This window comes from Adelges cooleyi, unplaced genomic scaffold, assembly GCF_023614345.1.
Source record: "Adelges cooleyi isolate 19-005CV unplaced genomic scaffold, UGA_ACOO_1.1 ACOO_flye_CR_arks_rails_tigmint_CR_PRNA_39, whole genome shotgun sequence".
Lineage (NCBI taxonomy): Eukaryota > Metazoa > Arthropoda > Insecta > Hemiptera > Adelgidae > Adelges > Adelges cooleyi.
The window spans coordinates 1-27,485 of NW_026096067.1; the positions used below are offsets into that span (position 1 = coordinate 1).

The 27,485-nt window shown below is 29.7% G+C and overlaps 2 protein-coding genes, 1 long non-coding RNA gene and 1 pseudogene across 3 annotated transcripts in view; 3 read left to right on the top strand and 1 right to left on the bottom strand.

Moving 5' to 3' along the window:
• Positions 1-252: 252 nt before the first annotated feature.
• Positions 253-3,049, top strand: LOC126841558 (uncharacterized). Its single transcript, XR_007686194.1, has 3 exons — positions 253-727; positions 1,384-1,545; positions 2,616-3,049. It is a non-coding gene; the product is annotated as an uncharacterized LOC126841558 (long non-coding RNA).
• Positions 3,050-9,363: 6,314 nt separating this feature from the next.
• LOC126841553 (zinc finger protein 271-like) overlaps positions 9,364-27,485 on the top strand; it is a 31,088-nt gene continuing 12,966 nt past the window's right edge. The window contains exons 1-2 of the mRNA XM_050578125.1: positions 9,364-9,508; positions 27,115-27,292. Coding sequence (XP_050434082.1) covers positions 9,487-9,508; positions 27,115-27,292 — 200 coding nt within the window. The 5' untranslated portion in view covers positions 9,364-9,486. The remainder of the gene's footprint in view (positions 9,509-27,114; positions 27,293-27,485) is intronic.
• Positions 10,552-13,852, top strand: LOC126841556 (zinc finger protein 239-like; annotated as a pseudogene).
• Positions 16,111-23,601, bottom strand: LOC126841555 (uncharacterized). Its single transcript, XM_050578126.1, has 2 exons — positions 22,695-23,601; positions 16,111-19,367 (listed from the first exon to the last, which is right to left on the bottom strand). The coding sequence occupies exons 1-2, from the start codon at positions 22,706-22,708 to the stop codon at positions 17,582-17,584; spliced, it is 1,800 nt and encodes a 599-aa protein (XP_050434083.1). The 5' UTR covers positions 22,709-23,601; the 3' UTR covers positions 16,111-17,581.

The following is a 27,485-nucleotide window of genomic DNA, read 5'->3' on the forward strand; positions in this document are numbered from 1 at the left end:
TTTGTACACTCTGCAGTTCTGTAAATCAACCTAGTTAAATTAGATTTAGCGCCATAGGTACAATTTGTTTTCTGTATTGTCGCCACGGGTCCGATTCGTGAACATCTCTAGATTTTAATCATAATAACTTGGTCGAATTCTGTGATAAATACCTAACGCACTACGTTGTTTCTTTATTTTGTTTCAAGTTCACAATTGAGTTTTGTCTTGCATGTCAATAATTTATTATAATTTTCATTAGCAGCTCTGGAAGGCAGTTTACGGTTCTACGTTGTGTGAGTACCTATTGTTTTGTATTTCTAATTTATATACATTATTGCCGTGTTTACTGTCTCCCGAGGACTTAAAACACTGCTTGTGAATAAAAAGAATCATAATTTATATTTGGTTGCTTATTACTTAATATTTACCCGGAGTTGAGCAGAGTTATATGGGATCAACACCATTTTTAATTAATCTAGTTGGCAAAATGGCCAATCGTCTAGCTTTGATCTTTATTGTGTTAGCTTCTTACCTATAAGTCATGCTTGTAATTTGTCAATTATAGAGTTTTGAAGCTGTATAATATGTTCAAAATTAAACCTGAAAATGACGATGCAGAAGAATACTCTGTTGAATAAACGTTCGGAGTCGTTGAACCAAAACCGTTAGATGTGCTGTTCAAAACCATTGAAATATCTACAACAGAGGAGTATTTGGTTAAGAATGAAGTCGATGATACTTATGAGTAAGGCGATTTTATTACCATTTTTTTTATCTTGAACAAAATTATTAAAACTTGTGCCTGATGGTATCAATATAAGAGTTTCACTAAGATTTAACTTATATTGGGAACCACTTGTTCATTTAATAATAGATTGATTGTTTTAAAACTACATCTACCTCTTATCAATACAAAAATCCATTAAAATATTAAAAAAAAAAAAAAAATTGTAAACATTTAATTTGTGGGTATGTTGTCTGCAGCACCACATTATGTTAGCGTAAGTTTTGTACGATACTTACCGAGTTAGTTATATAAATATATAGAAAACATTTTTACAATTATTTTTCATTTTTTTATTAAGTTAAAAAAAATGCGAATAAATGTCATTTTTTATTACAAAAACTATATATTAAAATTCATGTTTTTTTACTATCAGAAATTTCATTTATGTTAAATAGACATTTTTTATGAATAGATCAGGCTATCTAATTTTTTTAAAATTTATAATATGATTAATCTTCGAGTTTAGAATGTAAACTAAATTATCTTTACTATATCATTATTAGACTATATTTGTTACTAAATAAAATAATTAAAATTGTGCAATTTAGTTGTCCAAATAAACCTCTTTGCATATATGGCACAGAAATACAACTAATGTTAAATGTCAATTATAGAGTTTTGAAGCGGTATAATATATTAAAAATTAAACCTGAAAATGACGATGCAGAAGAATGCTCCTTTGAAAAATCTAAACCGTTAGATGTGCTGTTCATAAACAATTCAATTTCTACAACAGAGGAGAATTTGGTAAAGAATGAAGTCGACAATACTTATGGGTAAGGTGATATTTATTAAAAAATAATTTTTATCTTAAATAAAACTATTAACTGGTGTTTATGTTGTTCTCCTCTATACACCTAACGTTGTTATCCATGTTAGCGTTCCGCTATTAAACTTATATTAGGAACTACTTGCTAATATAATAATAGATTGTTTTATAACTGCATTTACCTCTTATCAACATATTGTTAAATCAAAGTATAAAAAAAAAAAAAAATTTTAAACATTAATTGGTGGGTATGATGACCGGTTTACATCTGCAGTATCGCATTATTGTTAGCGTACGTTAGCATGGGACTTAAATGTGTTATACATATAAATGACAAAGATGGGTCACTCCACGTGAAATCATCTATTGGGTGGGTGACTATACTTCAAAATGTTTGACATTTGAACATACATTTTTTATAGATAAATTAAAAAAAAGGTGTGATTTTTTAAAATAAATACTGAATGCTAACAGTTAAAAAAAAATGTAATAAGTAATAGCGTTTTATATTTTTTATTAAATACATTTTTTAATTATCAAAATTAAAATTAAAACTGAACGGAAAACTTTAAAGAAATAGACTTCAAGTAATGTCCTCATAGTAAAATACTTAAAACTTAATAAAAATAATTATTAATAGATAGTCTTTAATCGCATATCTCTAATTTTTAGCATCCATGTTAAAAGCTTAGTTTAGTCGTTTCATGTGAAATTTTTATTTCTGCCAAGTTAAGGGTTAAAAGACGTCGGTCATTTAAATGTCTCAAGTACTCAATGTAAAAGTGGACTTAAAACAAAGTAGACTTTCTAGGTTTAAAATCTTATGTTATTCGGACGTTAAATATCCTTATTTTAACAAATGTGAACGTTACATTGTATTTTATAGGAAAATTTTAGGCAACTGAATCCAATAAAAATTGCCTTAATAGTAGATCATTATATGTCATGTAAAATCAATAAAATTAATTTCTAAAAATGATGCGTTGTACATTTAATATTAGTAATATTAATACTTGCTGTATAATATCAAAATATATTTGTCTTAAATTAATCTATTATGTTCCATACATGTTGCAGTATTAATTTTCCGTGTAAAGCGACCGATACCTCAAACAATACAAAAACCATGGATTGCAGTTTGAACAAAACTATAGAAAACGATTCTGAGAAAAACATACACAAAATACGTCGGTTTGACTGCAATATATGTCAAAGAAGGTTTACAACCAAAAGTAATATAATCCGGCATATTGCGAAATCGCATTCCAGTACTTCCATTGCAAAGAAAACACCTCAAAAAAATAAAGTCAATCATCGTAACAGCAAAATCAAAGGGTATACTCGAAATAAAGATGGCCTATTTAATTGTGGTATTTGTTTGAAAAGTTGTTCATCAAAATCAAGCCTGAGAAGACATTGGCGCGTTCATACCGGCGAGAAGCCCTTTAAATGCAATATTTGTGAAAAAAAATTTGGTCAGATATCTCACCTCAAAACTCATAAACGCATACACACCGAGAGAAACCTTTAAATGCAATGTCTGTGAAAAAACATTTGGTGTCCAGTCTTCACTCAACACTCATGAAAGAACACATACCGGCGAGAAACCATTTAGATGCGATATCTGTTGAAAAACATACATTCAAAAATCTGATCTCAAGAAACATGAACGTGTACATACCGGCGAGAAACCATTTAAATGCGATGTCTGTAAAAAATGTTTTAATAGACAATGTACCCTCAAAACTCATAAAAGAACACATACCGGCGAAAAACCATTTAAATGCGATGTCTGTCAAAAGTCTTTTGTGACAAATCTAACCTCAGAACTCATAAAAAGATACATAAAGATACCAGCAGGAAGTTATTTAAATGCGATGTCTGTAAAAAATGTTTTAATGGACAATGTACCCTCAAAACTCATGAAAGATCACATACCGGGGTTAAACCCTATAAATGCGATATCTGTATAAAAAGATTTAGTAGACAATCTTACCTCAAAACTCATGAACGCATACACATCGGAGAGAATTCTTTTAAATGCAATGTCTGTGAAAAAACATTTGGTAGACAAGATAACCTAAAAACTCATGAACGCATACACACCGGCGAGAAACCATTTAAATGCGTTATCTGTGAAAAAACATTCAGTCAAAAGTCCTCTCTCATAATTCATGAACGCATACATATTGGTGGGGTACGACACAAATGCTCAGTCTGTGATAAATCATATGTCGCCAAGATGCCCTCAAAAGTCATCAAGCAAAAGCACACGGCTCATAGATTCATAAACCTCACGTGGCTTTTTAGCAGTTTCAAAATAGTTTTTCAAAATCTATTTGTTAATTTTTTTTACTTAGGATTTAATTCAGATTTAATATATTTTTATTCGTTTTCTTATCATCTTTAAATATTTCTATCGTTTAACTGATTATTAACATACACACTTGCACAAAGACATTTAGTGAAACCAATGTGTTTTATACATATTTAGCGTGTACTCAACATGTTATTTAATTTGGCAATTTAGTTTTAACTGTTAAATTGAGTAACTTAAGATTGTACAAACTTTACCAATAGATATCAATGTATTTAGTATTTACATTTAGTATTAGTTGATAGAAACATATGTACCCATATACATTTACTTTTTATTCTTGACTAAAATGAACAAAATGTGCTTAAATCGAAAACTGTGTAAATAAATATTACTTATAAACTGTTATAATTATATAGCATAATATTAATATTATTTAAAAATGATTTCAGAACACTAATTCATAATTAGGGTATTTTCTCGTTTTAAGTATTCTTACATGCTTAATTAAATTAATTATTATTAAATAATAGTTAATGAATTAAACTTATTTTTAAAATGTTATACATTTTTCTGTATTGTTGATTCATTCGTATTTGTTAATTCTTTGGGAGATTATTGAGTTGCTACAGCCTACGGAAAGAAATCGTTTAAGCGTTTTAAAACACACAAAAATATAAGAATGTGAGACCAAATTTTTAAAATCAATACACTCTCAGCTCCGCATAGAAGTTAAAAATATTACTTCTGTTTATTATGCTTTGTGTTGTATTAGCTTTGATGCGATGCTGAAAAACTATTACAATGATATTGACTCAATGCGTTTTTCTAGTTCATCTCTTCTACCTTCTTAATCTAAAATAACTCACTAAAAATTAAAGCATTTTAGCTTCGATGCAAAGCGAGAAGGTATTGGTTTTACTCTGATGTGGGCTTTTTTGTTAGCTGTACGCACTGTAACTTTTTTAATACTAGACCAATTCCTTCGAATAGCAACTCTATAAATCACAAATTTTATCTAGTTTGTACTTTGGGGGGGGGGTAAAAGTTGAGAAAGTTTAATTCTTCACAGACGAAATTTGAAAAAACAAAAAAAAAAAACCGTGCGAGTTTTTAAGTTAGAACTTGAACTCAACTATGAGTTATAAGGTCAAACTACCTGCAAATCATGAAGAGGTCTGTTGTTTTTTGGATTCAGATTAAGTGTTGGGTTTTATGCAGTATACCGCCTTAAAATGTGTTTTTTATTACACAATTTTTTTAAAGGAAAACTAATGTTTTGCATAATATTATACTGTTTTCATTTAAAGAGATTCACGCTTGATTGTTTAAATTGTCTAATATTACATAACCTGCTTCGTGCTAATTTTAATTTTTTAGTTTATAACTTGTAGCTCTAATTTTGTTAAAATATTTCATTATTTTATTACTATGTATAAATTAAGATAAATTTTAATGATAATTAAGTCATAAATGATAATACTTTATTTTATGACTAGATCAAATCTCGTGAACATTTAACATCATGATATCAGCTCCTATGCTTTTATTAAAATAACACAATTTTTAAAATCTCCATAAAAGGTTATTGTTAAATAACAGGCAACACCCGACCGCTAGTGGCTATACACGTTAGTAATATTTAACTAATAAGTAATATGTGTAGGTAAAATTTATTGTTTCCTCCATCACAGTACCAGTATACGATTTATTTTAATTTAAATGTAAGAAAATCGATTTTTCTTTAGAAAATAACAAGATATTAATATACAGGATGAGGCAGTAAAACGGCAATTTTCTAATGTATTTAAATGGGAAACCCCGTTACACTATCCCACCCTTTACATTTTAAGGATCTATGGAAAGATTTTTTCAGTTGCATTTATTTTGTACATTGTGAATCTAGTAAAATAGAAGTATAATATAGCTTTGAAATAATATAATCTATGAAGTATAAATAGTTTGTGTGAGATTGCTCTAATGGAAGTATATAATATATATTATATATAGTATATAAGTATATAGTATAAATATTAATTTTATTGAAAATTTAAAAATTAGACCGAAGGTATGAAGGGATCAAGAATGGAAGTATAGGTACAATTTTTTCAAAATTCTGAGGTCAAGCGTTTATTTTAAAGTGATTATATCACTTTCAGTTGTAACATTTCCTGTAGACCTGTGACATCCCAATCTCTACTATGCCCAACTGTGCTGGCTTTCTTTAACACCTATTTTTGGTTGATATTATTATATTAAATATTAAATTTACAAGTAGGGGCAAGGGCGGATACAAGCGGGTGAATAGGGCAATTGCCTCCCCGTTCACAAAAAAAGTATCAAATATTCCATTTATAATTAATTGTGACTAAAATTTTGTTCATGCAAGTTATCGAGAGAGGGTCGTTATTGTATTTACCATGAACATTTATTTTTTTTTGAAAATTGTCCATTTTTATTTTATTGAAATAGTGTTTACGGCATCCGAAGCGCCACATTTTATCTACAACCGGTTATTTATGGGGTTTGACACAGTACACATACAAAGATATATGATATTACCTGCTATATTCTACGGTTTTGCGATAACACTAGTCACCAAGACGATCTATTTTTAAATTAATATGACGTACTACAATGGCTTTACCGCTCCTCGCTGCTTGCCGCATTAGTTTTGTTTTGACAGTAGTTTAATTTATTTTATAAAACAAATAATATGAAGTTATTATATTATGGTTTAACTTTGACAAGAGCTTAAAAAAAAAAAGTATTGTAGACTAAGTTAAGCTATATTTGTTGGACTCCGTCTCACAAGTCGTGTTTGCGGTGACCAACATAAAATTTTACTAAATCATCTAAAATCAATCAAATCTAAAAAATCATTAGTTTAATAGTTATTTTAGAGCCAAAGCTTTTTTTTTTTAAGTAAGCAAAATGGTGACCTCTGATTATTTACTCGCCGATTTTCAATGAAAAAAGCACTAGTTTATTGTTTATAAAAAATATAAATTTAAATAAAAAAAAACCTTTGATCAGGCACTAGTTTTTTATGCTTTTAATAAGCTGTATAAATTTCATTCAAATCTGTGAAGTGGTTTTTAAATTACAGTGGTCACCGTCTTTGAAGAAATAGTTTCTAGAAAAACTTATTTGAAAAGTTTTTATACTCGATTCATGTATACAAAAATAAATTATTTAATTACTTACATCGAGTTATCTATTCCTTTGATTAACTTAAAATTTTCAGATAATATTTTCAAGACATCATACTTTAAGAAAATACAAATTAAAAAAATCGAATATTTGAAAATCCTGACTACCCCTAACACCTAAGTTTTTCATTCATAATTAAAAGTAGGTGTCTTCTAAAACAATAAAACCCATCACATTCATCAGTATGGCTGATTTCTGTACATATCTAATTTTCATGACGACATATAATAAGACAATTCCTATGCCTAGCTATTCCTATTAATTTATTTTATTCATATATATATATATTGCCCCCCCTGTTTAGGACCTCTGTATCCGCCCTTGGTGGGGCCTAAGTATTCTAACACAATTAGCGAAAAGTGTGTCCATGGCGGATAAAGCCTAAGGTAAACTCATTTATTAATTTTATAGGATGTCGATGAAGGTAAGATTACAATAAGCATGATACAAGAGTTGGGAATTTATTTCTTTGCCTCCTAAATTGCACGACCGTTTACCTCCACGCTACAAACTACCTATGGTATTAGCTTTTTATCTACAAGTCATACTTGTAGTTTTGTGTTATTGATCTAATTAAGATAAATTAAAATTTAGTTTTAAATGTTTAAAAAACACAAAATATACCTATGAACTTGTAATTATGTTGTTCTCCTCTATAAACCCTTCGTTGGTATCGATGTTAGCATTCCGTTATTAAACTTATTATAGGAACTACTTGTTCATATAATAACAGATTGTTTTAAAACTACATCTACCTCTTATAAATATAAAGTTAAATCAAAATATTAAAAAACAAAATTGTATTTAATTAATTTGTAGGTATGATGTCTGCAATATTACATTATGCTAGTGTACGCTCGCACGATACATGCCGTGTTATATTTAATATAAATATATAGAAAACTTTTTTACTATTATTTTTCAACTTATGAATTATGCTGTCCCACTCCATAACCCCATCGTTGGTATCGATGTTAGCGTTTCGCTATCATTAAACTTATTTTAGAAACCACTTATACATATAATACCAGATTGTTTTAAAAACCGCATCTACCTCTTATCAATATAATGTTAAATCAAAGTATCAAAAAAAAAAAAAATAACCATGGATTGCAGTTTAAACAAAACTATAGAAAACGATTCTGAGAAAAACATACACAAAAAACGTCGGTTCGACTGTAATATATGTCAAAAAAGGTTTACAACCAAAAGTTATATAATCCGGCATATTGCGAAATCGCATTTTATTTCTTTGCCTCCTAAATTGCAAGACCGTTTACCTCCACGCTACAAAGTACCTCCATATGTGGCAATCACTTGTTATCACACAAACACACACTATCTGTCCATATAATATCTGCGTTGTCATTCAGTTTGCATTGAAATCACAACTAATGTGGTGATTGTTGGTATCACCACCTACTCTACCGCAGTGAAACGCCGGCAACGCGGTGTCGGTTGGTACCACTACCCACCGTACCCCCACCTGCGCCGGAGAAGCGTAAGGACGATGCCGCAGCCATTTTTGGTCCGCCATTCGATAATCTCACACGACTTCGTCTACACGCTTGGCGTCTTTTTTCCAAGCTGACATTCTGTTAATAACTTTGTGCTGTACACGTTAGGTAAATATACAAGCTGTTATATTTAAATAAATAAAACTGCCAATTTGTTTGCAGTATTGGTGCCACGGGTCCGATTCGTGAACATCTCTAGATTTCAATCATAATAACTTGGTCGAATTCTGCGATAAATACCTTAAGTATTGCGTCGTGTTTCGTTATTTCGTTACAATTGTGTTTTTTCTTGCATGTCAATAATTTATTATAAGTTTTTATTAGCTGCTCTGGAAGGCGGTTTACGGTTCTACATTGTGTGAGTATCTATTGTTTTGTATTTCTAATTTATATACATTATTGCCGTGTTTACTGTCTCCCGCGGGCATAAAACACTGCTTTTGAATAAAAAGAATCATAATTTATTTGGTAGCTTGTTACTTATTGTTCATCCGGAGTTGAGTAGAGTAATATAGGATCAACACAATTTTAAATTAATCTAATCGGCAAAATGGGCAATCGTCTAGCTTTGATCTTTATTGTGTTAGCTTCTTACCTACAATTCATGCTTGTAGCTTTGGGTTATTAATCTTACTTTATTTGTTACTTAATAAAATAGTTTAAATTGTGCAATTTATTTGTCCTATTTAACCTGTATGAATATACGATACAGAAATAACACTTGTGTTAAATGTCAATTATAGAGTTTTGAAGCGGTATAATATGTTGAAAATTAAAGATGAAATTGATGAAACAGAAAAACACTTCTTTGAAACAACTTTTGGCGCCGTTGAAACAAAACCGTTGGATGAGCCGTTTGAAAACAATGAAATATCTACAACAGAGGAGTATTTGGTGAAGAATGAAGTCGACAATACTTATGAGTAAGGCTATTTGTATTAATATTTTGTGTTTACTAAATAAAACAAAAAAGCTTTTGTAATGCTGTAGTCCTCCGTAATTAAAAAAAAAAATTAAATCAATGTCCTTAATAATTTACAAAACAGTATTAATAATATTGTTTAAATAATTATTTTCAGCGTTAAAAAAAGTAAAGAGATATTTAAACTTTCCTTGAGTAACCTAATCCACTTGTCATTACCCTCTTTTATACTTAGCTTGTTTTTTAGCTATTATAGATGATTAGTGTGTATAGTTTTTTAAACATTACATTTTATTTAAAACTTATCGATCAGTCAAAATATTTAGTGAAATATATACTTTATTAAAATATTTGTTTAATTTATTTTAGAAGTTATATAGATAGAATACATGAGTAATTTTGTTTTGTATAATAAAGAATTATTAAAAAATACTTAACAGTCCAATTTATTGATCTAATTAATGATAAAAGCCTAAATACACAATAGAATAATATTTTGGGTTTTGTTAGTTACTGAGTTGATTCGCATTATGATATGTCCAACAATAAACACCAAACTGACAAGTTTGTAAATGAAACACAGTTTAAAACCCAAATATATTCAATTCAGCTGTTAGAATTTGATCATGTAAAAATTTACCACTGAAAAATTGGTTGGTTTTTATTTTCAAAATAATGTGAACTAAATTATTCTTTTTTATTATGTTCAAGCTTCAGGCACTTAGTCAGTAAGCTGTCTGATTAGAGTGATAAGGGATCAACACAATTTTAAATTAATCTAATCGGCAAAATGGGCAATCGTCTAGCTTTGATCTTTATTGTGTTAGCTTCTTACCTGCAATTCATGCTTGTAGCTTTGGGTTATTAATCTTACTTTATTTGTTACTTAATAAAATAGTTTAAATTGTGCAATTTATTTGTCCTATTTAACCTATATGGATATACGATACAGAAATAACACTTGTGTTAAATGTCAATTATAGTTTTGAAGCGGTATAATATGTTGAAAATTAAAGATGAAATTGATGAAACAGAAAAACACTTCTTTGAAACAACTTTTGGAGCCGTTGAAACAAAACCGTTGGATGAGCTGTTTGAAAACAATGAAATATCTACAACAGAGGAGTATTTGGTGAAGAATGAAGTCGACAATACTTATGAGTAAGGCTATTTGTATTAATATTTTGTGTTTACTAAATAAAAACATAAAAGCTTTTGTAATGCTGTAGTCCGCTGTAGTGATTCGCATTATGATATGTCCAACAATAAACACCAAACTGACAAGTTGGTAATTGAAACACAGTATAAAACCCAAATATATTCAATTCAGCTGTTAGAATTTGATCATGTAAAAATTTACCACTGAAAAATTGGTTGGTTTTTATTTTCAAAATAATGTGAACTAAATTATTCTTTTTTATTATGTTCAAGCTTCAGGCACTTAGTCAGTAAGCTGTCTTCTTTGTTATATCATTATTATTACTATATTTGTTACTAAATAAAATAGCTAAAATTGTACAACTTAGTCGTCCTACTAATCCTCTATGCATATATAGCATTTGAAGCGGTTTAATATATTGAAAATTAAACCTGAAAATGATGAAACAAAAGAAGAGTTGTTGGAAAAATCGTTTGAAGTCGTTGAAACTAAACCGCTAGATATGCAGTTCATAAACAATGAAATTTCTACAACAAATAAGTGTTTGGTAAAGAATGAAGTCGACAATAATTATGAGTAAGGTTATTTTTATTACCATTTTTTTTTCTTGAACAAAACTTTAATACTTTTGTAATTATGTTATCTTTCTCCATAAACCCATCATTGGTATTGATGTTAGTGTTTCGCTATTATTAAACTTATAAAAGGAACCACTTGTTCATATAATAATATATTATTTTAAAACCGCATCTACCTCTTATCAATATAATGTTAAATCAAAGCACTTATCTTTTCCTTCTTCTATACTTGTAGCTTGTTTATAGGCTATAATAAAACATTAGGGATTATATTTTTTATATTAATATATACATATATAATACATAAGTAAAGATTAATACCACTTTAAATTTAGTCGGCCAAATGGGCTATTGTCCAGCTTAAATCTTTATGGTATTAGCTTTTTATCTACAAGTCATACTTGTAGTTTTGTGTTATTGATCTAATTAAGATAAATTGAAATTTAGTTATAAATGTTTAAAAAACACAAAATATACCTATGAACTTGTAGTTATGCTGTTCTCCTCTATAAACCCTTCGTTGGTATCGATGTTAGCGTTCCGTTATTAAACTTATTATAGGAACTACTTGTTCATATAATAATAGATTGTTTTAAAACTACATCTACCTCTTATAAATATAAAGTTAAATCAAAATATTAAAAAAAAAAAATTGTATTTGATTAATTTGTGGTATGATGTCTGCAGTATTACATTATGTTAGTGTACGCTCGCACAATACTTACCGTGTTATATTTAATATAAATATATATAAAACTTTTTACTATTATTTTTCAACTTGGAATTTTGCTGTCCCACTCCATCACCCCATCGTTGGTATCGATGTTAGCGTTTCGCTATCATTAAACTTATTTTAGAAACCACTTATGCGTATAATACCAGATTGTTTTAAAACCGCATCTACCTCTTATCAATATAATGTTAAATCAAAGTATCAAAAAAAAAAAAATTGTTATTTATTTGTGGGTATGATGACCGGTCGACATCTGCAGAATCGCATAATGTCAGTTTACGCTTGCCTTTGCATGAGACTTACCGTGTTTATTTATATACACATATAGAAAACATTCATACATTAAAATAGAAAAAAAATGCGAACAGGTGTAATTTTTTAAAATAAACCTTAATGTTAACAGTTATAAAAAAAAAACAATGTATTAAGTAATGGGGTTTGTTTAATTTTTATTAAATACATTTTTTAAATATCAAAAATAAAAATTAAAAGTTGATGGAAAATTTTAATGAAATAGACTATAAGTAATGTCCTTTTAGTAAAATACTTAAAACTTTCAAAATTGTTAAATCGATAAAATTAATTCTTAAAAATGATGGTGTATGATGGATTGTACATTTAATATTAGTAATATTAATGCTTGCTGCATAACATCAAAATATATTTGTCTTAATTTAATCTGTTTTGTTTCAAACGTGTTGCAGTATTTATTTTTCGTGTAAAGCGACCGATACCTCAAATCACACAAAAACTATAGATTGCAATTTTATTGAAACTATAAAAAACAATTCTAAGAGAAATATGTACAAAAAACGTCGGTTCGACTGCAATATATGTCAAAGGAGGCTTACAACCAAAAGTAGTATAATCCCACATATTGCGAACTCGCATTCGAGTACTTCCACTGGAAAGAAAACACCTCTTAAAAATAAAGTCACTCATCGTAACAGGAAAATCAAAGGAAATACTCTAAACAAAGATGGCTTATTTAATTGTGGTATTTGTTTGAGAACTTTTTCATTAAAATCAAGCCTGAGAAGACATTGGCGCGTTCATACCGAAGAGAAACCCTTTAAATGCGATATCTGTGAAAAAACATTTGGTAGACAATCTTACCTCAAAACTCATGAACGCATACATACTGGTGAAAAACCTTTCAAATGCGATGTGTGTGAAAAAACATTTATTCAACAAATTAGTCTCAAGAACCATGCACTTGTACATTCCGGCGAGAAACCATTTAAATGCGTTATCTGTCAAAAAACATTCAATCAACATTCTAATCTCAAGAAACATGTACGTATACATAACGGCGAGAAACCATTTAAATGCGATGTCTGTAAAAAGTCTTTTGTGACCTATCTAACCTCAAAGTTCATGAAAGAACACATACCGGCGAGAAACCATTTAAATGCGATGTCTGTAAAAAGTCTTTTTGTGACCTATCTAACCTCAAAGTTCATGAAAGAACACATACCGGCGAGAAACCATTTAAATGCGATGTCTGTGAAAAAACATTCAGTTTAAAGTCCTCTCTCATAACTCATGAACGCATACATATTGGTGGGGTACGACACAAATGCTCAGTCTGTGATAAATCATATGGTCGCCAAGATTCCCTCAAAAGTCATCAAGCAAAAGCACACGGCTCATAGATTCATAAACCTCACGTGGCTATTCGGCAGTTTCAAAATAGTTTTTCAAAATCTATTTGTTTATTTTTTTTACTTAGGATTTAATTCAGATCTAATATATTTTTATTCGTTTTCTTATCATTTTTAAATATTTCTATCGTTTAACTGATTATTAACATACACACTTGCACAAAGACATTTAGTGAAACCAATGTGTTTTATACATGTTTAGTGTGTACTCAACATGTTATTTAATTTGGCAATTTAGTTTTACTGTTAAATTGAGTAACTTAAGATTGTACAAACTTTACCAATAGATATCAATGTATTTAGTATTTACATTTAGTGTTAGTTTGTAGAAACGTATTTACCCATATAAATTTACTTTTTATTCTTGACTAAAATGAACAAACATGTGCTTAAATCGAAAACTGTGTAGATAATTATTACCTATATACTGTTATAATTATATAGCATAATATTAATATTATTCGAAAATTGTTTCAGAACACTTCTGCATAATTAGGATATTTTCTCGTTTAAGTATTCTTACATGCTTAATTAAATTAATTATTATTAAATAATAGTTAATGAATTAAACTTATTTTTAAAATGTTATACATTTTTCTGTATTGTTGATTCATTCGTATTTGTTAATTCTTTTGGAGATTAATGAGTTGCTACAGCCTACGGAAAGAAATCGTTTAAGCGTTTTAAAACACACAAAAATATAAGAATGTGATGGTATCAATATAAGCGTTTCGCTAACATTAAACTTATATTAGGAACCATTTGTTCATTTAATAATAGATTGATTGATTTAAAACTACATCTACCTCTTATCCATATAGAGATCCATTAAAATATTAAAAAAAACAAATTTGTAAACATTTTATTTGTGGGTGTGTTGTCTGCAGCACCAAATTATGTTAGCGTAAGTTTTGTACGATAGTTACCGAGTTATTTATATAAATATATAGAAAACATTTTTACAATTATTTTTCATTCTTTTATTAAGTTAAAAAAAATGCGAATAAGTGTCATTTATTATTACAAAAACTATATATTAAAATTTATGTTTTTTACTATTAAAAATTTTATTTATGTTAAATAGAAATTTTTATGAATAGATTAGGTATTCTAATTTTTTTTAAATTTATTTTATGATTAAATTTCGCATTTAGAATGTAAACTAAATTATCTTTATTATATCATTAGTAGACTATATTTGTTACTAAATAAAATAGCTAAAGTTGTACAATTTAGTCGTCCTACTAATCCTCTATGCATATATAGCACAAAAATACAACTAATGTTAAATGTCAATTATAGAGTTTTGAAGCGGTTTAATATATTGAAAATTAAACCTGAAAATGATGAAACAAAAGAAGAGTTGTTGGAAAAATCGTTTGAAGTCAATGAAAACAAACCGTTCGATATGCAGTTCATGAACAATGAAATTTCTACAACAAATAAGTGTTTAGTAAAGAAGGAAGTCGATAATAATTATGAGTAAGGTTATTTTTATTACCATTTTTTTTTCTTAAACAAAACTTTAAAACTTTTGTAATTAGGTTATCCTCCTCCATAAACCCATCAGTGGTATCGATGTTAGCGTTTCGCTATTATTTAACTTATATTAGGAACTGCTTGTTTATATAATAATATATTATTTTAAAACCGCATCTACCTCTTATCAATATAATGTTAAATCAAAGTATCAAAAAAACAAAATTGTGAAAACATTTAATTGTGGGTTTGATGTCCGGTCAACGTCTGCAGCATCGCATGATGTTAGCGTACGTTTGCGTTGGCATAAGAAGTACCGGTTTTTTTATATACATATATAGAAAACTTTCATACATTAAAATAGAAAAAAAATGCGAACATGTGTCATTTTTTAAAATAAAATCTTAATGTTAACAGTTATAAAAAAAAAATAATGTAATAAGTAATGGGGTTTAGTTTAATTTTTATTAAATACATTTTTTAATTATCATAAATAAAAAATAAAAGTTGATAGAAAATTTTAATGAAATAGACTATAAGTAATGTCCTCATAGTAAAATACTTAAAACTTTATAAAAATATTATTAATTAGTTACATTTTCTTTTCAAAGAGGTATTTATTATATGGATATGTCTCGTTTCTTATCTCTCATATTTTATTTCTAATATTATATCTCTACATTTTGTATCTACAATATCGTACATTTTATATCTTATCTATAATATCTCTAATCGCATATCTCTAATTTTTAGCCAGACATTAAAAATTATTTATCAGCTGTTTCATTCACAAAACATCCGCTTAATCGCGCCACACGCACACATTTTCCTCGGTAGCGTTCAGCGTCATTCAAGCATTTTCTTAATGTCCCCAAGCCAAAAGACATATTGTAGCAACCCTGTAGCCCTGTACGTATGTATTGCAGGCTGTTTGAGTGTTGTTACAATCGTGGTGATAGGTTTTTAGATATTTAATAGAATAACTTCAGAGTAAATCACAAACATTTAATTTAATATACTTATAAAACATGTACAACGACAAACAGTTAATAGCATAAGTTCAGTATGCTTCAAAAATATGATGATTAAGACAATTATAAGCCGCTTAAGACTTCAAAAGAAGATGATAGGTAGAAACTTCAAGTGTAGTGTATGGTGGTCCCAGTACATCTGCTCTGCTATGACTGAAGTTCTCCCTTATATGTTGGTCCGCTCGCTGAATGGCCGTGGGAATCCTCGCAATTATCGAAAGTCCGCGTGTGGATGACCTCGCTCGTCCATGACATCCGCTTATGTCAACGGTGGAGGAAGGGTAGAGGCATGAGAGTGCAGCCTTCGCATGGTCGAAATTGGCTAGCTTCGATGTGAGATTCGCACGGTAGTTGCCAAAAACGTTAAGTTTCTCTTAGTGGTTGGCCTCGTGTTTGAGGTCAACTGTGAACAGAATTGCAAGTTGTCTGCTTTCGCAAGATGCTGTAATGACCTTTTGGGTCTGATGTGAAATCGGCACGTGTGGTACATTCATATTTAGCAATATTTAATAATGAGAAGTTATATAATATAATATATAGATATATGTATATGTTAGTCCTGATAAGTTGTACAATGTAATAAATATATATATGTATCTATTAGCCCTGATAAGGGTGGGTCCGTTACATCTCCATCGTTTTTTTTTAGTTTTTTGGACGTAGTACAAAAAACTTCATTAAAGGTTACAATTTGCTTGGGATAGTTACATAAAGTGTTGTGTTACATGATTAAATTCATAATAAAATGTATAAAGCTTAAAATACTTCGTGTTCTTAACTAATTTGCTTAAGAGGTTAATAATGGTTAGTTAACAATATATATTAATGTGGTTTCCTTTAGAACAATAAAAAGGTGGTTAGTACTTATTTGTATAATATATTAGATTAATTAGAACATTTTTTTTTTTCGCATGTGCGCTTATTTACATACATCAAATTATCCTTATTCTAATGGTAGTAAGACCCAGTACGTTAGAACTTAATTGAATCTTAACTAAATGGTTTATTACCGGATGGGAGAAATGTAGTAGTGATAGCTTATAATTTGAGTTACTGTTTAGAATAAATACTACAATAGAGGATTATGTATATCTATATATATTCTTTTTTTTTTTTTTTTCTTATCTCTACAAATCTCAGGGCATATGATGTTTCCAGCCCCTAATAGAACGTGTGGTTCTGGGAAGTAACGTATCTGCGGCCCGGTTGTGAAGAGATCGACTGGCGTCGTTCTCCTAGGGCGTGTAGACACGCGTCTAACTCGCACTCATCATCGTCCCCTATGTCAATGTATAGGCTTAAGGCCATGGTTGTATCATATGGCCCTTAAAATATATATATATATATAAATGATTCTTATTAGTGAATCTTTTAATCTAACTGCTAAACTAAATTTCTACTTTTACTTTCAGTTAATATATTATAAAATGTTAATCTACTCCTCTTAATTCTACTCCTTCTTCCTCTCCTGGAGTATATACAATTTGACGTCGCGGTTGACGTAAAGAATTCCGATGGTTAATGTCATGTAGATAAATTATGGCAAGTATCATTAGTAAATTAATTGAACATATTATAAATAAGATATAGTTATAATAAAAATGTTTGTTTGGTGCTTGCAGTAGACTTTGTTGAAGCTGCAACTGAGAGAGGGTTTTTCCCGTATTTAAAAAATCAGTTATGGACCTTATTGGTGATTGAAAAGGATCAAGGATTTGATCAACTAAAGTAGAAGTCAAAATGTTTGCTTCTTTTATTGTTACATTTGCTATGTAGTTACCATAATTATCTTGTTCGTTAGTTGGAGTGCTTGGAATTAATACATGATCGGCACCATAAGCCTTGCAAGTTTCGTTAAGAGTTAAAATACCAGTACCCATTATATCAATGAGTGCTAGGGACTTGTTGGTGCTGTTACTGCAGGTAATAAGTATTGACTCCCCGTTTGAAATGAAATACCATTTATTTTGATGTGTTAACTTATAGAACACCGTAGTACCTAATTGGTTGAATGTTATATCACAGACAGCTGGTGCTGTGTCTAACTCTTGGAATAATAAGGCTTCGCATAAGGGTTTATTTGAGGTTAGATGTAATGGATAAATTTCCGGACATAATCTAAATTCGTCGGTTTGTTGGCATTCTACTTGATCAATTCTTTCGAAAGTGGAATATAGCTTTCGTGAGGCTGTCATAGCTATGTAATGGAATTTGGGCTTGATAAAAACACAATTATGGTTAATACAAACAGGATGAGGTAATATATGAAATACATCTAAGGTTTCATCATATGTTAACGGAATTCCTATTTTTAGTACAACTCGGTCGTTAGAATAATATATAGCTAGTTTGGATACCTTTAGTAATTTAGGTATATTTCGTAGTGATAAGGCGTAAGGTAATTCGGTGTTTGGATCGAATTGATCTGTAATGGACTTAAGTTGTTCTAGAATTGCCTCGTCATTAATCAGACTAGGGTGTATATAACCTAACCTAGCGCTTTGGAGTATTTCAAAAAGAGTGTTCGCTTCTAGTGAAAATTGATTAAGTAATGCGTTTAGAGCTAAAGCGTTGTCTATTCGAACGCGATCCAAATCTCCTATTGTGTTATTTTGGTCATATGCGGATATCATTTCCAAAGTATCAACAGACGGCTGCTTAGAAGTAATGTTAGGAAGGCCAAGGACCTTTGTTAGAATTGGTAGAACCGAATGTTCACCTGATAATGCCTTGTCTATTATTTTATCTGAATTTTGTATACATAGCTCACTGCATAATCCGAATAGTAGGCGAGCTGCCTTGCTTAATAATTTAAAAGGAATTCCCCGCTTTGAACGACTAGGTTCAATAGTTCTGAAGATTAAATCAGTTTTATTTACAATGCTAGATAGAGAAACCCTTGCTTGTGTGTTTAAAGTTACACAATGATCGTGAATAGAATTAATATAGCTTTCATTAATTGATGCTAATTGAGGGGAAAATGATTTAGTAAAGTGTTCACAATATTCGTATGATGCATTAACCCTTGCCTCTAGTAGTTGGGCATTCTGATTGTACTGACTTAAGTCTAAATAAGTCAATAGAGTAACTTCCTTGGTTTGAACCTTAAGAGAATCAAGTTTTTCATAGTATAACCCGCTTTGGGTATCGGATAATGTGTCAACGTGGTACCGAAAATCCGCGCAGACTGTTCGAAGTATACACATTCCTATGACCCTGAAATGTTGTATTTCGTATTAGAATATGTCTTAACAACCCGTATAGAATTTGTTGCTATATTTGTTTTCTATTTATCCAAGTGATTGAAAAAAAAGTGGTTTAACAGTATTTTAAATTTTAAATCTTTAGCTTTTTAAAGAAAGAAAAGAAAACTATCATTTTATTTTAAAAGTATTAAAATAACATAATATCTTAGTTTATTATAACATATGACAGAAATAATAATATTATTTCGTATCGCGTGTCGCCGATACGTGTCTTCGTTCGTATATGATTATAATACGGGGTTTGGTTGATAAATATCAACGAGTCGATTATCCGAATAGAATTAAATATACTAATATCGTTTGTACGGTGTAAAATAATGTTGTGTTATACTATACGTACGGTATAGTATAGGCACTGAAAGGTAATATATTTTTTTTTTTTTTTTTTTACGTGACATACTTCAAATTCATCTAAGTTGTCATAATTTAATTCGTTTATCTGCGAGAAACTAAACGGTTTTGTTGCGTTTCATTATATATTTATTGGCAAAACGCCATCCTTTATTATACTAGTTATGTTAGCGCTGGTAAATCACCAGGTGTAAATTGTAATTTATTCACTAAAATACGTGTGTCTTCCGATAATGGATTTATGATTATATAATTTACTGATGTCGTTCATGTCGAAATTATCATGCTAAACTTGGTATTTAATTCGCGAGCCAATAATATATATTTTTTTTTTTCTATTACATACAGGTATGGTTTCACTTTTTATCTCACGATTCGCGTTAATAATTTGTTCACGTCGGTTAACCCGTTCAATTTTTTTTTTTTAAATCAATTTAATTTCGATAGCTGGATCTATTTCGATAGAATTTGCAGCGTCGTGTTTTTCAATTATATTACTCGCGTTAATTAATTAATTTGTGTTTTCGATAGATTTATCATTAGTATTCATTTTATCACGCTTTTTTACCGCGCTACTATAAAGCATTTTACTCGGTTTCATCGAAATATTTCTATCATTGCTATGTAATTTAATCGCGTTATTCTTTGATATCCTGCTATCTATTTTTTTTTTAACCTCATGGCTATAATCGAAATCATTATTATCATTAATTATATTAGCGGTTTCAACCGTACCGGGATTAATGTTTAATTTACATGTTACCGTTTTTATCGATAGTCTTTTTTTTTTTTGAAACGTTCAAAGATTCGTTACTTTTTATAATTTTTCCAACTTCTTTATTAGAATTCGCGTCATTTTTAGTTTTTAGTGGAAATTCAACGAATTAGGTTGATCTTTCCACGCTTAATTTATCATAACCTTGTATATTTAATTTATCTTTATCATTATCAACATGCAGTAGGATTCTGCTCAAATTATTTTTTATATCAACATGCAGTAGGATTCTGCTCAAATTATTTTTTATATCAACATGCAGTAGGATTCTGCTAAATTTATTTTTTATATCATTGTTTAATACCGGAGTTAACGTCTTTATATTCGTGTTACCGTAACTAAGGACTGTCTCCGTGAAACATCCACATTAGCATTTTTATTGAAAGTATAGACTACCGGACTTAATGTTTAAAATTCATATTACCGTGTCTTGGGGACTGTTTCCGTGAAACACCCAATTTAATATTTTTATCGTTTAGTGCCATGTTCAACACCTTTCCTATTAATGGACTTATAATTTTATGATTATCTCAATCGAGTATACCTAAAATTTATCCAATGGATTGGGTTTTTTATGTTCTGTTAGAAATTGCCTTATACTAAAATCCGCCATAAGTGTAAGGATGCTATTTGCCCATCCGTTCTAACTTAGCAGTAAAAATAAAATTTTCAGAATATTAATTTGTTTAGCGTTCTAATACAAATTCTTTTCAATATCAATACTAAACTACGATTCAAATTTTATTTATTTAAATAGCCTAACAAAGTACTCTGGAAAATTGGTTAGGATTGGTTAAAAAGAAAAGTGATCAGTTTCTCGTTCTAACATCCTTGTGTTAATCAATTCCAAGCCTAACAAGATATATATATAACGTGTATATATATAAATATTTTCATAAAATTGGTATAGCAAAGTGGGAAAATAAAAGCATGAATAGATCCGCAGATCGGTAAGCTTCCTTTTAAGCATAAAAAGTGGCCCTTTTTAGGCGTTTAATAAATAAGTAATATTCAACTCGAGTCGGCAACTCTAACAGAATGGCGAACATATTATATTTATTTATATATCTATTATTTTTTTTTTTATACGCTACATATTATTTAATATATGTATTATAAAGAACAGCATTTTACTTATTAACTTATAATTAAAAATTTTTTTTTCTATAGGCAACACCCAGAAACTCGCCAAGATTGCCATATTCATAGTTATTTATTTACTTCTAAATTCGTATATATATATATTTTTTTCTAACTGAAAGTTACTTGGTTATAAGTCATTAACCACAATTGATTTAATTATTTAGGTAATAATAATGATTTTGACATTAACAATAGTTAAGTTAATTTATAATATAGGTATTACTGAGACGTATATGAACTTTTGATTCGATTTATGGTCTATCAATCTGGTCAAGGTGTTTCTAGGTGTTATTTCTCTTTAAGTGATAAGCATTTTTTTTTTTCTTTCTATCACTGGAAATGCGCCGATTGGCGATTCAGCGATCTCTCTTTAAAAATGATGCCTGTACCGTTGCAATCATTACATATAGCTGGACGAGTTCGAACAGAAGTTTGATAATTTCTATTATTATTATTTGTATTAATACTATATTTCATACGTGATTTACAAAAAAAGGAAATATGGCCAAGCCTATTACAAATCCAACAGCGTGTGTTTGCATACTTGTTAATGTTAACATTACTACGGTCAATAATGTTAGAAACAGTCTTAGGTGATTGAGATTTTTGTTTAGGTTCCCTTACACTAGATTTGCTAACATTACGTTGTGAATTATAACATCTATCTATTTCTTTTTCTATTGATTCAACTGACCTCCCCTTAACATCCTTATCTACTACATCGTTACAATCATTTCCTATGTCATTGTTTCCTATTTTAATTAGTTCAGGGGATTCTATAATTTCTGATTCAAAAAATCCTTCATTACTACTTTCATTACTATCGCTTTTGGTCAGGTCTATTAATTGGTCTATAACTTGATTTCCTAAAGTATCTTTTGATTCCATTTTTTTTTATTTTTTAAATTTTGGGAGATGACTGGGCCTACCTACACTTAAGATTATCACTTATATAAAACAAAAATTCTTAACTTAGCTTAATACAATTTAAGTTCCTTATCTACTTACAAAAGAGCGTTCATATTTGAATGGTTCTTCCAAAAACGTCGATTTCAACGAAGTGCTTCAATTGACTTGTCCCTTCCAGTTGAAATCAGTTGGACTTGATGTCGTTACCGTCTTTGAACGATCCCTTTAGACTGCGCCAATGTAGCAACCCTGTAGCCCTGTACGTATGTATTGCAGGCTGTTTGAGTGTTGTTACAATCGTGGTGATAGGTTTTTAGATATTTAATAGAATAACTTCAGAGTAAATCACAAACATTTAATTTAATATACTTATAAAACATGTACAACGACAAACAGTTAATAGCATAAGTTCAGTATGCTTCAAAAATATGATGATTAAGACAATTATAAGCCGCTTAAGACTTCAAAAGAAGATGATAGGTAGAAACTTCAAGTGTAGTGTATGGTGGTCCCAGTACATCTGCTCTGCTATGACTGAAGTTCTCCCTTATATGTTGGTCCGCTCGCTGAATGGCCGTGGGAATCCTCGCAATTATCGAAAGTCCGCGTGTGGATGACCTCGCTCGTCCATGGCATCCGCTTATGTCAACGGTGGAGGAAGGGTAGAGGCATGAGAGTGCAGCCTTCGCATGGTCGAAATTGGCTAGCTTCGATGTGAGATTCGCACGGTAGTTGCCAAAACGTTAAGTTTCTCTTAGTGGTTGGCCTCGTGTTTGAGGTCAACTGTGAACAGAATTGCAAGTTGTCTGCTTTCGCAAGATGCTGTAATGACCTTTTGGGTCTGATGTGAAATCGGCACGTGTGGTACATTCATATTTAGCAATATTTAATAATGAGAAGTTATATAATATAATATATAGATATATGTATATGTTAGTCCTGATAAGTTGTACAATGTAATAAATATATATATGTATCTATTAGCCCTGATAAGGGTGGGTCCGTTACAATATCCATGTCAAAAATATAGTTTAGTCGTTTATGAGAATTTATTATTATTTCTGTCAAGTTTAAGGTTAAAAGACGTCGGTCATAAAAAGTCTCAAGGTACTCAATGTAAAAGTGGACTTTAGATAGAGTACACCTTTTAAGTTTTAAATCTTATGGCACTCGGATGTTTATTGTCCATATTCTAATAAATGTGAACGTTACATTGTATTATGTAGGATAAGTTTAGGCAACTCGATCAAATAAAAATTGAGTAAAGAAGACTTTTGTATGTCATCTAAAATTAATCAAATTAATTCTTAAAAAGGATGCGTTGTATATTTAATATTAAAACTTGCTGTATGACATCAAAATATATTTTTCTTAAATTAATTTGTTTTGTTTCAAACGTGTTGCAGTATTTATTTTTCGTGTAAAGCGACAGATATCTCAAATAATACAAAGACAATGGATTGTAGTTTTAACGAAACTATAGATAATCATTCTCAGAAAGATATATACAAAATACGTCGGTTCGACTGCAATATGTGTCAAAGGAGGTTTACAACCAAAAGTAATATAATCCGGCATATTGCGAAATCGCATTCCAGTACTTCCATTGAAAAGAAAACACCTCAATAAAATAAAGTCAATCATCCTAACAGCAAAATCAAAGGAAATACTCAAAACAAAGATGGCCTATTTAATTGTGGTGTTTGTTTGAAAACGTTTTTATTAAAATCAAGCCTGAGAAGACATTGTCGCGTTCATACCGGGGAGAAACCCTTTAAATGCGATATCTGTGAAAAAACATTTGGTGTCCAGTCTTCACTCAACACTCACGAAAGCACACATACCGTCGAGAAACCATTTAAATGCGATGTCTGTAAAAAGTCTTTTTGCGACCAATCCTACATCAAAATTCATAAACGCATACATACTGGTGAAAAACCTTTCAAATGCGATGTGTGTGAAAAAACATTTATTCAACAAATTAGTCTCAAGAACCATGCACTTGTACATTCCGGCGAGAAACCATTTAAATGCGTTATCTGTCAAAAAACATTCAGTCAACATTCTAATCTCAAGAAACATGTACGTATACATAACGGCGAGAAACCATTTAAATGCGATGTCTGTGAAAAATCTTTTTGTGACCTATCTAACCTCAAAGTTCATGAAAGAACACATACCGGCGAGAAACCATTTAAATGCGATGTCTGTGAAAAAGTCTTTTTGTGACCTATCTAACCTCAAAGTTCATGAAAGAACACATACCGGCGAGAAACCATTTAAATGCGATGTCTGTGAAAAAACATTCAGTTTAAAGTCCTATCTCATAATTCATGAACGCATACATATTGGTGGGGTACGATACAAATGCTCAGCCTGTGACAAATCATATGGTCGCCAAGATACTCTCAAAAGGCATCAAGCAAAAGCACACGGCTCATAGTTTCATAAACCTTACGTGACTATTTGGCAGTTTTTCAAAATCGATTTGTTATTATTTTGCAATTTTTTTTACTTACGATTTATTTCAGATTTAGTATACTTTTATTAGTTTTCTTATAATATTTAATTTATTACTATCGGTTAACAGATCAATAACATAAGTATTAGTTTTTAATTTATTTTTTCGACGGATCACATGAATTATTTAGTATTTATATTTTTATAATGTATTTTTTAATTTTCATAATCTACACACACAAAATGCTAAAAAATTTTGTTACTATTCTTATTTTTTATTATAAAATGTTAGTAGTCTTTTTAGTTACAGATGGTTTTGAAGAGAATGGTTTATAATATATGTTAATTTGTATTTTAAAATTGATTTTTAATTTAAAATATTTGTTAATTTTTGAGCGTTGAATTATGCGAACCGTGTTTAAAATCAAAATAAAATATTTTATTATTTCGTCAATTATGATTACATTATGTTAGTTTCATTCATATTTTTAGAATAAGTTTTTCGTTTTTTTAATTCGAAGAATTATTAAGATTGAACCTGACCATTATTAATAAATGTCATTCGGGAAAGTAAGGAGAATATGCCTACTTCAATATATACGTTTATTATTAAATAATTAGTAAAAATAATTTTGTTCAATATATTTGTGTGATTAGTTCCCAAGAAAACATAATACCATGTTTGAGAGTAATAACATTAGTTTTATATTGAGACTTTTTTTTTATAAACATCTTTTTCAAATAATTATTAAATATTGGAATTTTAAATGATTTATGTACATGGATAAATTATATGACCATAATGAACAAACTGTTTAAGTGTTCGTCAAATATCGTCTATGTTTAAAGAACTATTCGTAAGTGCCACTTTTGTTTGGGCATGCACCATTTTGACGTGGCTAAACATGTTCGTCTAAGACATCGGCTATCCGCCTCTTTGATTGTGACATATTTAATTTGACGGGTTGTTAAATTACTCCGCCTTGTTGAGGCTCGTTTCAGACAATGTAGTTAAAATGAAAAGTATATTTCACTAAGACTAATACAGTCTAATGGTTAAACACTTTTAGAAATTTAGTATAATTGTTTAGTGTTTTAAATCGTAAAATATAGAAGCATTTGAAAAAAAAAAGGTTTTATTGTGTTATTTCTTTTAATAAGCTTTGATACAAGAGTTTGGAATTTAATTTATTTGCCTCCGAAAATGCACGACAGTTTACCTTCACGCTACAAAGTACCTCCATCTGTGGCAATCACTCGTTATCAAACAAACGCACACTATCACAAATCTGTCCATACAATTTCTGCGTTGTATCGTGCACTGTGCAGTTTGCATTAAAATCACAATTGAAATAAAAGTTTTGATTTTTAATTAAGATTAAAATTTGTACACTCTGCTGAAGTTCTGTGAATCAAACTAGTGAAACAATTAGATTGAGCGCCCTAGGTACAATTGGTTTTCTGTATTGTCGCCACGGCCCCGCTTCGTGAGAATATCTAGATTTTAATCATAATTACTTGGTCGAATTCTGTGTTAAACAATTAACGAACTGCGTTGTGTGTCTTTATTTCGTTTCAAGTTGCGTTACAATTGAGTTTTGTCTTGCATGTCAATAGTTTATTATAAGTTTTCAGTAGCAGCCCTGGAACGCGGATTACGGTTCTACGTTGTGTGAGTACCTATTGTTTTGTATTTCTAATTTATATACATCATTGCCGTGTTTATTGTCTTCCGAGGACTTAAAACACTGCTTGTGAATAAAAAGAATCATAATTGATATGTGGTTGTATATTACTTATTATTTATCCGGAGTTGATTAGAGTGATAAGGGATCAACACAATTTTAAATTAATCTAATCGGCAAAATGGGCAATCGTCTAGCTTTGATCTTTATTGTGTTAGCTTCTTACCTGCAATTCATGCTTGTAGCTTTGGGTTATTAATCTTACTTTATTTGTTACTTAATAAAATAGTTTAAATTGTGCAATTTATTTGTCCTATTTAACCTATATGGATATACGATACAGAAATAACACTTGTGTTAAATGTCAATTATAGTTTTGAAGCGGTATAATATGTTGAAAATTAAAGATGAAATTGATGAAACAGAAAAACACTTCTTTGAAACAACTTTTGGAGCCGTTGAAACAAAACCGTTGGATGAGCTGTTTGAAAACAATGAAATATCTACAACAGAGGAGTATTTGGTGAAGAATGAAGTCGACAATACTTATGAGTAAGGCTATTTGTATTAATATTTTGTGTTTACTAAATAAAACATAAAAGCTTTTGTAATGCTGTAGTCCGCTGTAGTGATTCGCATTATGATATGTCCAACAATAAACACCAAACTGACAAGTTGGTAAATGAAACACAGTATAAAACCCAAATATATTCAATTCAGCTGTTAGAATTTGATCATGTAAAAA